The sequence below is a fragment of the Necator americanus genome, chromosome X (genome assembly GCF_031761385.1).
Source record: "Necator americanus strain Aroian chromosome X, whole genome shotgun sequence".
Lineage (NCBI taxonomy): Eukaryota > Metazoa > Nematoda > Chromadorea > Rhabditida > Ancylostomatidae > Necator > Necator americanus.
The window spans coordinates 1,090,924-1,100,967 of NC_087376.1; the positions used below are offsets into that span (position 1 = coordinate 1,090,924).

Below are 10,044 nucleotides of genomic sequence, written 5' to 3' on the forward strand. Positions count from 1 at the left end.
TCTTTTTTAACCTTACTTATTATAATATATGAGAACTTTCGGCTAAAAATCCTTGTTGAAAATTGTAGAAAATTCACCGCTAAGTCAAATTCCGGGCACAATCTTTGATCACGTGTACATAGCTGAAGCAGTGGGTTCAAATGCTGTGGCTGCGTCTATCGTTTCCGCCGTCCGTGTCGTCCAAACATTTGTGCCTGATAAGGAGTTTACAATGATGACTAGTCTTCGCTTGTCGAAGCTGTAAGCAGCAGACAGCAAACAGTTTCTGGAGCCATATCCACAAACGACTTGTCCTGAGGCTGTTGATTGACACATATCAGCCTCAATACCGTAGCGTTCACCCACCTGTTGACGTTGCGGCGGGCGGAGTTGGCCTCGGCGGGGTTTGCGAGTCAATTGAAATTCAGTTGTTTCTCTCCTGTCTTGTCCTCTACTCATTTACATAGGGAGGTGCGGATGTTTTCGATGAGCTAGGTTATTTATGTCCTAGATTTAACCACAAGAGTCTTCTGAGCACCTCAGTTCCTCTTCTAGTCGACTGAAAGAGGTGTCAACACCTCAAAAACACAACAATGGCGATTTCTACCGAGCCTATAATCAAATTCCGCCCGCCGACCACGACATGGTCTGGTAGTAGCCGCTATTCGTTCAACTAATAGGTTAATTACGCCAATGGCCCGGGCGAGAGCGGAGGGCCAAGCCTCGTTTACTCTCATCAGGAGCTCAGTTATGATTGGAACCATTTGCATAAATGGTTCATTTCTCAGCCTCATCAACGTCGGAGCGTAAACAGTGCAGCACGGAAGCTGCTCGAGAGCTGTGCACTGTAATCGTCTCTGTGTTTATCTTCGTTATGACAGCCGACTGAGGTTCTGCGACCTCAAACTTTATCTATATTGCTGCCTTATATTCCTTCTGTTCTCATTGCAAATTCGTCTGTCCATGGCCCCGTGTCCGATTCGTAGTCGTGCAATAACAATATGATTCACCAGAATCCGTTGTCATACCTCATTACTCACACGAAACGCCATTCAGGAACGTTCACTACTGCGATGAGGTGTCAAAACGTTTCTCTTCCTTACTTTAAAACGAATCCCATGTCCACTATCGCCGCTTCTGCTACACTATGCCAGTCGCGCACACAGGGCGGCGAACGCTTTCTGCTCCGAGTAGATTGCGTAAGCGATCAAAGGCGTCCAGATGCTATCCGATAGCCGTGGCACCGCTTACCTCACTCGAACTCACCTCACCCCTATTTGTTTCATCTACCTCCACTAGATAAGTTGACTTTGTACGTTACAATACTTCTCCGCGAACAAATAATCCACCGTTTTTCCACCAATTTTTTTCTCCGTTATTTAGGTGAACCTGTTGATTAGCAATAAGAATCCACGAGCGGTGATCACCTGTAAAAGACCCATTTGTTATGGGATCCCACAGTGTAGATTGCACGGTAACCGCGTTTTACGACCCGCTGACCAATAAATGACCCTTTTCATACCTTGTACCTCAACAGACCATCCTCATTGCCAGAACGTCCATTATTTCCCGAAATTTTCCATTACTTTGTGCTAGAATCATGTCTGTTAGGTAGTTCATCATGCACAGTTTTATCATTTGAAGTGTTTTCAATATGAATTAAATATTGTCTCTTTCCATTTTATTGGGATGACCCAGCATGTCGTAAATGTATCCTGATGTATAGTTGAGTGTCCATTTCAATGATCGCCGTTTCCATCCGCACATATTTCATGCGAATTGTTGCGTCCAAATCCGAGGAGAGCACTTTATTGCGGTTCTCTCTCTCTCGGATAATGAGAGAATCTTGGCCTGACCGCAAATAGCCACTTCTGGGCTTCTCTGTCCATTGCACTTCTGATGAGCACGCCAGATATCCGGACATTTTAGCCATCCAAGCAACTAATCCACTCGCTTTCGAGATAAACACTGCTGGCCATTGAAATTTGAGGAAACAACACTCGGACGCCCTCTTGTACGTGGCCTCAAGTAGTTTTTTTTTCAGTTTCCTTCCTAATCCTGACCTTATATTCTCTTTGTTTATTTGAAAACCAATTGAAGTACTGATTCGATCTCTAGATATCGTGGTATGAGGCTCCTCGGATGTGTGTGTTTTTTTCATCCTGAAGGAGACGATTTGAACTGAAATGAGTCAGTGTCGCCGAATCTTTCTTTTTTTCTTTTCCTTGCATGATGACTATACATATTTGTGTTGTCAAAATGAAATTCATGATCGTTGCTTCCATTGCACGGCTGTTTCCCATTTATCGGCATTCTCCTGCATACAAATAATCATCGAGAATTTTTGAATGTTAATATCTGGAATTTTGTGCAACCTGACATTAAAACGAGAACCATTCGCACACCTATTTTGATATTCTGTTCATTACTTCAAAAAAAAAAAACAAAAAGTTTCAGGATGTCGGATTATGACCGTCCGACTTCCAGCACCCATAATCTTAAGGAACAATCCTGGTATTGCGGTATGGTCACACGTATCAAATCTGAACAAATGCTGAGAGAGAACGGAGAGTTTCTGGTTCGTTTCCAGACATTCGTAGCCATTTTATCATATAAATATCATTTCTGGCGAATTCAAGGTCTATGCGCAGCTTCTAATCCTGTAGGGTAAGAGGGACATACGTGTGTCAACATGACAGCTGTGTCGTCTTCCTATTACACACGTCTATTAATCGTTGAGCACACTATATCCTCATTGTCCTCATTGTACTTCCTCACACAACAAACAAAGCCCGATCTCGGGACTTTATATCGATGAAATCAAGAACGATTGTGATACAAACTGGAATACTTTTCTGGCCGTGATGTGATCATGAAAAGAGCGTTAAGGACACTCAAGACAAAGAAGAACGTAAATAATGACTGTGAAGAGCTCTCGAAATCCTAAGCAATGCATCATTACTGCGATTCTTTCTTTATCGCAACAGTTACACCATTCCTATCAAGAATTGACGTATGTAAGTGGGCATTCAGGTCAACCGTTCATTGCCTATTCATGAAAAGTCGTAAGATCCAAATACTTGAACTAGAACGGGAAAAACCTCTTAGAACGTCTCGTAAAAAGACAAACAAAGTTCTCTTTTAGGTCCGTGATTCCATTTCGATGCCTGGAGAGTATGTACTAACGGCTATGTGGAATGGACGACCACTACATTTTCAGATCAACACCACCTCCGAGAATGGAAAGAAGGAGTTCCATGTAAGCAAAAAAAAATATGGACCGAACTCATCAAATTCATTTTATATATATGCTGCGATTTTCTCCATTTCAATTGATTTGCGTCAACGGTCATCTAACAATCAGTTCAAAGAAACGCCAGGTGCACCATGCAATTCCTCAGACGCTTTCCCTGCGCAATTTGTCATTTCCAGACATGAGAAAGCACAAAATTAACAACACAGCTACGATCAACCGCGATCGAGGCAGATTTAGCGGTTCGTGGTCCTAGTTGTGCCCACTGCGTACCATCTGCCCCTAAGTAGTGTATGTTTCTGCCGGCAGGTCGCCTAATTGTAGGGTTACTGTTATGAACGCGTATCCGTAACTAATGTACGACGTAGGTCACGACATTGAGTCTAATCAAGGCGGAAGAAGGGATGAGAAGATCTGTGAAACGGGAATATTCTAGGATTTCCTTCCTCCACAATTGTCATTCTCCAAAAAATTGGCTTCACTGGCTTGAATTGCACTTTTTGAAAGTGATCTTTGACAGATACATTTAAGAATCTTTTCGAATTTTGACTGATTAGATTCAAAAAATCTCAGATCCACAGAAACCGTTCTTTCGACCATTTTAATGTACAGAATTTTGGCACATTCAAAAGCTCTCCAAAAAATGCTTCCATTTAGGGGGATTTAATTTTCAAAAATTGCAAAGAAAAAACTTTTTTTCGAATCTCAGCAGTATGTATCCCATGGGATTTCTCCATCGTTCCAAAGGATATCTCCGTGTTAATCACCTCACCGGATCACTTCGACTGGACAACATTAGTAGAAGTGTTCGGGATTATTGAGACTTTGAAAGAAAATTTGTTTTATTTAGAAGAAAGATTAGAAACTCTGCTTATTTACGGCTCTAATTCTCGTTTTGACCTTACACACGCTGCATATTGAGCCTTTTTCACTTATGGCCCTGTTCTCATGGTTTTTTTTTTAATTTATCAAAAAAGGTAACGATTTTTAGAAGCGCGAAACAGTCCATCACTCCCTCCCAATGATAGAGAAAGCAGCGGTGAAGCACATACTGAAAATGCTTGTTTTTATAGCACCAAAAAGAGAGAACGAGGACAATTTTGAGTTCCTAAACTGACTTATCTTCGCTGACGAACTCTAAAAAAGACCACCAAGTCTTCTTCTCCTCACACAAATTGTTTCAGCTAGAAGAGGAATCCTTTGCATCTGTGCCAGCACTTGTGAATTTCTATAAAAGTCATCGCCGTCCACTAACAATCGCTTCTGGATGTATTATTTCTACGTCCGTGGATCGATCTCGTGAAGGTGGAAGTGTTGGAGGACTAGAACTTGAGGCCAGCTATATGCATGTGCTAAGACCACATTTAAATCAACGTGAGTTTGTGAGCACATTAGAATGCTGGGATTCATAGTTGTTTAGTAAATTCCGGAATATTTTAGCTGCTCCAAGATCGCTTTCTCAGCGAGTTCTGTTGAACCAGACAGCGCTTCGTCAAAGTGCTGCGGCTTCCCAGCAGCGCCCGAAGTCCAGCATTAGTCATCACCAAATTAGGTTTGCTTTCATTCCAAAGAAATAAATCCCCCTAAATAGTTCCGGAAATCCGAGATGATAAAGCGGTAGACGTCCGCAGCTCATTACATGGGCCATACATGCGTTCATTAACCTCTAAGGTTCTAAACAAAACTCAGACGAACTGGTGCACGCCAGAGGGGACTATCAATTCCGAGGACTTCATTCTTCGTCATTTAACCTCAGAAATAAATGAGAATGGAATTCTCCATGTGCGACTATCGATAAACCTCTGCGTCTTGATGTTTCAATAATTATTTTCTTTAATTGAGCCGTACATGAGGTTGTTACAATAGAGAATGGAATTGTTTAAGCATAAAAGGACGAAAGTGAAGGATAACGTCTTTGGCGCATCAATCCGCTTGGGATGCGTCAACGCGTTTTACTGCAATTCGTATATCCTTGAGGTTTTGGAACGTGTCTCCAGCCTATACAATGACCTGCGGGGGCCAGTCGATGATCATCCAGTGTTTTTATCCTCCCAGACAAGTCTGGTACTAATTTATCGACATTGAAAGGCTGAAAGGCTTGACTGACACTAGAGCGGTTACGAACTATGGACGTTTCGGCCATAGCGAACCTCTTACCGACTGCGCTACACCCTCCCCGTTTAAACATAGCCGATATAAAACAAATTTTCAGCATTTCTCCTGAAACGGTGCTAGTACCTCCAGTTCCAGCTGCCTTAGCGAATCGTCCGCTTCCATTACCTATTCGATCACCAAGGAATACACAAGATGATGAAGAGGATGTAAGTTTACTTTTTACCAATTAAAGTTTATCTAAGTGCTCTTATATTCTAGTACTCGGAAATGGATTATGACGCTATGGATGGAATTTTGGATGCTTCATCATTATCCATTAATACCAGGGATCGCAGTTGTAGTATTACTTCAATACCATGTACGTTATTTTTCCTTGTACACTATTAATTTCCTCATATCGTAGATATTTTATAGGCATGTCCAGACAATTTCAATCCTGTCAGAATCTAAGCCATCGCTCAAATTCCCCCTCTTTAATATCTAAAATACCTCCTCCTTTGCCAGCTCGACCTCCTTTACCTCCAAGACCGTGCCTTAAAGTGGAAATGGTAGGAATCAACGTACATCTACACTCTATTATTGCTCTTATTAATACCTGGACATGTGGATTTTCAGAGCACATCCTTCGATGAACCCAGCGGTGAACGTTCTCAACCGGAAGATGCAAGAGATAGTGCATTTTTAGACTACGATGAACCGCGAACGAAGCTCCATGAGGACAACTACGACAAAGTTTGTTTATGCTCGTCGACTGAGTTCCAGAACAGAAAAACTTCGAATTCAGTTGCCTCCAACAAGATCACGCAGTTCTGAATCGGAACGAAATCGTCTGAGCAGGTCAAGCGATTGTGACGGGACTGATGAAGGTGTGAGAGATTCCAGAGATTCCGGGATTTATAGGTATATTCACCGATAGTATGGTGTTTAAAGTGTTGGACGAATATTCTCGTTGTAGCTCCCCTTCACCACCTGATGATCATCATGCTTCCCTATCGCAGGTGCATCTGATGCAGCTCAAACAGTTTCTGCTCACAAAACGGCCAGATGAGATATCGATGGCAATATCGCATGAACACGCGAAAATGTTGCGATTTCTTGGAGAAATTGAGGTATATTACTCATTTTTTAGTTTTTTTTTTCAGGACTTTCGCCATATTATCAGTTGATAGTTTTTTTTTAGAACTCGGAGAACAGAGCAAACAATGGATTACGTCTGATATTACTTCCGAGCGGAGCCTCTTTGCGACAAGAACTACTGGAGAGGTAGAATTTATTGCGATCTTGTCTTTCTTGTAATTAGTTAAGTCTCACTTAGTACAATATGAGACTTCCAGGAGTTCCATGTTGCACTACTCCTGCTTGCTGTCTATTCTTTCCGGTGCTCGCAAGGATGCACCGCTCATAATGAAAAAATGGATACTCACCGGTGTCGCTCTGGCTCGTAACGGAGATGCCTTCGCATGCGCTTGCGTAGCCGAAGCTCTGAATGAGTCAACGGTGAGGTTTGCAGCAACATCCTCCTCATTTCTTTAATCGTGCAATGAGTTACGATAATTTATTTCTTCAGCTACGCTGCTTACCATGGCTTTGGACCTCACTCGATTCTCCAACAAAAGGTGAATACGAAGCACTTCGAAATCTGGAAGGATCCTTGAGGAGAGGTGAAAAGCTGGAGTGTCATCATTACAAGACGGTTATTCCGTTTCTGCAACCGATCCTGGACATTATGTCGGGTCAAGAGTCACACTATTTGGATCGAACCAGTTATGTTTCTGAAATTGGTGAGTTCTAGAGTATAGTCTTCAATTACAGGAAAAAAAATTAACAAATGAATATTTAGCTATATGAATGCAACATTAAAATGTGAATTATTTTAGACACTTTGTGGGCGTGGTTAGATCGCGCTCGCGATTGGTGCTTACGAGCTGACGAATCGTGTAGGGTGGCGAATTTCAAGTATGGTCGAGCTGACAGCAGCGTTATGGCACCGTCATTCCTCAGTCGACTGTTCGTTGGAGGAACATGCGTTGAGGAACGAGAGAGGGTGCTCAACGGTGTAATCCAACGGGCTAAGGATCAATGTTAATGGCTTCTACTTCATCTTTTATTTGTATTATTTTGTATTGAGTGACGGTGCGAGTGTTATAACACTCATCCATGAGACCAGTGATGACACCTATGCAAAGCATTCTTTGTCGGGTAAATATTGAAGACTGTCGACGAGAGCTACCGTTGAATTTGCACTTTTTTGTGATCAAAATTTGATCGGTTAAGAAATTATCTGGTCAGTTTTCTTCACACTACCTCAAACGGGATTTGTACTAACGTCAATCCTCAGGAAGTGCACCTCTAAATTAGCACAGACGTAAAATTATTCATTCAATTATTTATTGTTCGCAAAAAGGTGAAGTTGAAAAATGGAGGACTAAAATTGGATGGATTTCCGAGCAATTTAAAACAAAGTTACCTCTAAAAAAACGCCCACGACTAGGTCCCTTTAACCCATAAGCTCAGATTCAAAAATTCTCTCGTCAAAACAATTCCATCATAGGATAGCTTCATAGAGAATCCATTATACGTTAAAGTTCGAATTAATTTAAGCTTTTAAAAATATGATACATGATTAACAGAGTAATGAATAATAGTGGAAATATAAGTAAAAATAGATAAATATGAATATGAAAATAATAATGGACATAATAAGTGATGCTCTCATGAAAGTGCACATGGAAAATATCTAGAAACTTGACAATTTTGTTGTATTTTCCATGAAATCTTCCATCAGGCATTTTTCTGTAGCAGGAGAATAACTTACTAACCTTTTACGCAACGTAGAATGAAGGGCCAACGGTTCTATTAAAAAAACATTGGAGAAGTTCTAGTGAGCTCTGCTGTTTTTTGTTTTTGTTTTCTCTTTTGCGGGACACCTATGGGTGTTTTGAAATGGATAAAGAAATAAATAAATTACGAATTTAGTGGATCCAGGAGCATACGTGTCCAGAAATAACCACTGTCTGCTGGTGTCAATAAAAACCACCGTTATAAATCGATACACATGGTGAAGTACCAGCTTGACCGCTTTGAGGTCAATGAAGTGATTAAAATTATGAGAAAATACGCAACTATTAACCATTTTTCAATTAATTAATCAATTTTAATCCATTTCAATTTTAATTCAATTCTTAAATTAGTAAATACGCTTGAAAAAATCAAACTAGGAATGTTGGATGACTGTTAGACAGTTTTTAATGGTTATGCTGAAATTTTTCAACTGTAAATATATCATGGAGAAGAGGGAAATGAACCTTGTGTTATACTCATTAGCAAAGAAAATATAAAAATATATCTGACTTAAAAATATGCCAATTTCTCAGAAAATTTTCAAATCTCTAGAAACGACATAATGTAAAAATAAAGCAAAAATGACGTTCTCAAATATAATATTAAAAAGCAGCATCCCTTTCCAAATCCAGAACAATGGACTAAATTTTCCAATTATTAAAAAAGGTGGGGATGAGTCTATTCAAGAAACTCCAACTTGGTCGGGTAAGTTGCCCGCCTTGTTGCTTTTTAAAACCTATCATCACCTTATTTCTTTAAAAAAAAAAGAGTTCAAATAGATTTTTCTCACATATTAAAGATAAACTACTTTTTAAAGTTTATAAAGAAGAGGAAGAGTGAGAAGAAGGAGGAAATGAGAGATGGACGTAGCGTGTAGTGACGAAAAACAATGACACAAGAGGGAAGTGGAACAATTGAGTCACTGAGATCAAGATCATATCGATCGAAGAAACAAGGACCAAGAAATCGTTCGATTTCTCATTCCTCCAGTTCTTTTTTTTCCTGCTTACTGTCAAAAGCGCATTGCGACCATGTTTACATAATTTACTATTATTTATTATTTATTAATATTCGGGGCGAGTGTAGAGCAGGCAGTCGATGTTTCGGAACCGCTTCAGTCCCATTCAAGCCTTTTATTCTTCTGGATTCAATAAATTGGTGCCAGACTGGTCTGGAAGGGTAAAAACACTGATTTGATCATCGGCCGGCCGCCGTAAATCATTGTAAAGGTCAGTTAAATGTTGTAAACCTCAAACGATTGTGAATTGAAGTGAACTTGGTGGCGGATCCCGAGCGGATTGATCTGTCCGAGGTGTCTATTATTCATTATTTATTATCATTTTCTCGTTATTTATTAGTGCTTTAAAAAAAGAAATAAATGAAGAAATGTTGGAGTGGAATGTTTTTAGGCCAATTTTAAATAATCCTGCCTATTCAATAAACGAAATAATATATGACATTCCAAAAGAGTTGCATTAAAATTCAGAAATCTAAGTAATTATACTACATAATATATTAATTATACATGAAATTTGCTGGAGACTCCTTCATGAACTGTAACCCTCTTCAATATCGCAGTTTTCAACCGTTTTACCTCGTTTTAGAGAAAAAAAGATACTTCTCATCCGGGTCTCAGTTGGATAATAGACATTGTACATCCGGCTGCAGGTTTGGTCTTTTGATTTTTTGTTCCTCTAGCTTCACGAAGAAATTAGAACAAATCGTAATTTCTTCACGCTGATGAATGAGCGGTAAGGTATTTGCGAAAGGAGAAAAATTTCCATAAGAACTGAATTTTTTTTCCATCAGAGCTCGTCAACAAGATTTGCTTTTATTAAATGTCTTCATCTATTGAT

At 40.0% G+C, this 10,044-nt stretch overlaps 1 protein-coding gene across 2 annotated transcripts; it reads left to right on the forward strand.

Moving 5' to 3' along the window:
* Window positions 1-1,579: 1,579 nt before the first annotated feature.
* RB195_021145 (uncharacterized protein) lies at window positions 1,580-7,433 on the forward strand (the record flags this gene model as incomplete). Of its 2 annotated transcripts, XM_064207739.1 has the most annotated exons (15): window positions 1,580-1,590; window positions 2,437-2,557; window positions 3,125-3,238; window positions 4,417-4,606; window positions 4,673-4,784; window positions 5,445-5,553; window positions 5,606-5,705; window positions 5,762-5,895; window positions 5,963-6,079; window positions 6,132-6,247; window positions 6,303-6,456; window positions 6,528-6,610; window positions 6,682-6,844; window positions 6,915-7,128; window positions 7,225-7,433. In XM_064207739.1, the coding sequence occupies 15 exons, from the start codon at window positions 1,580-1,582 to the stop codon at window positions 7,431-7,433; spliced, it is 1,947 nt and encodes a 648-aa protein (XP_064063620.1). The 2 variants fall into 2 exon arrangements, with proteins under 2 accessions (XP_064063620.1, XP_064063621.1); XM_064207740.1 differs by lacking the exon at window positions 1,580-1,590 and having other exon boundaries at window positions 2,438-2,557.
* Window positions 7,434-10,044: the final 2,611 nt, after the last annotated feature.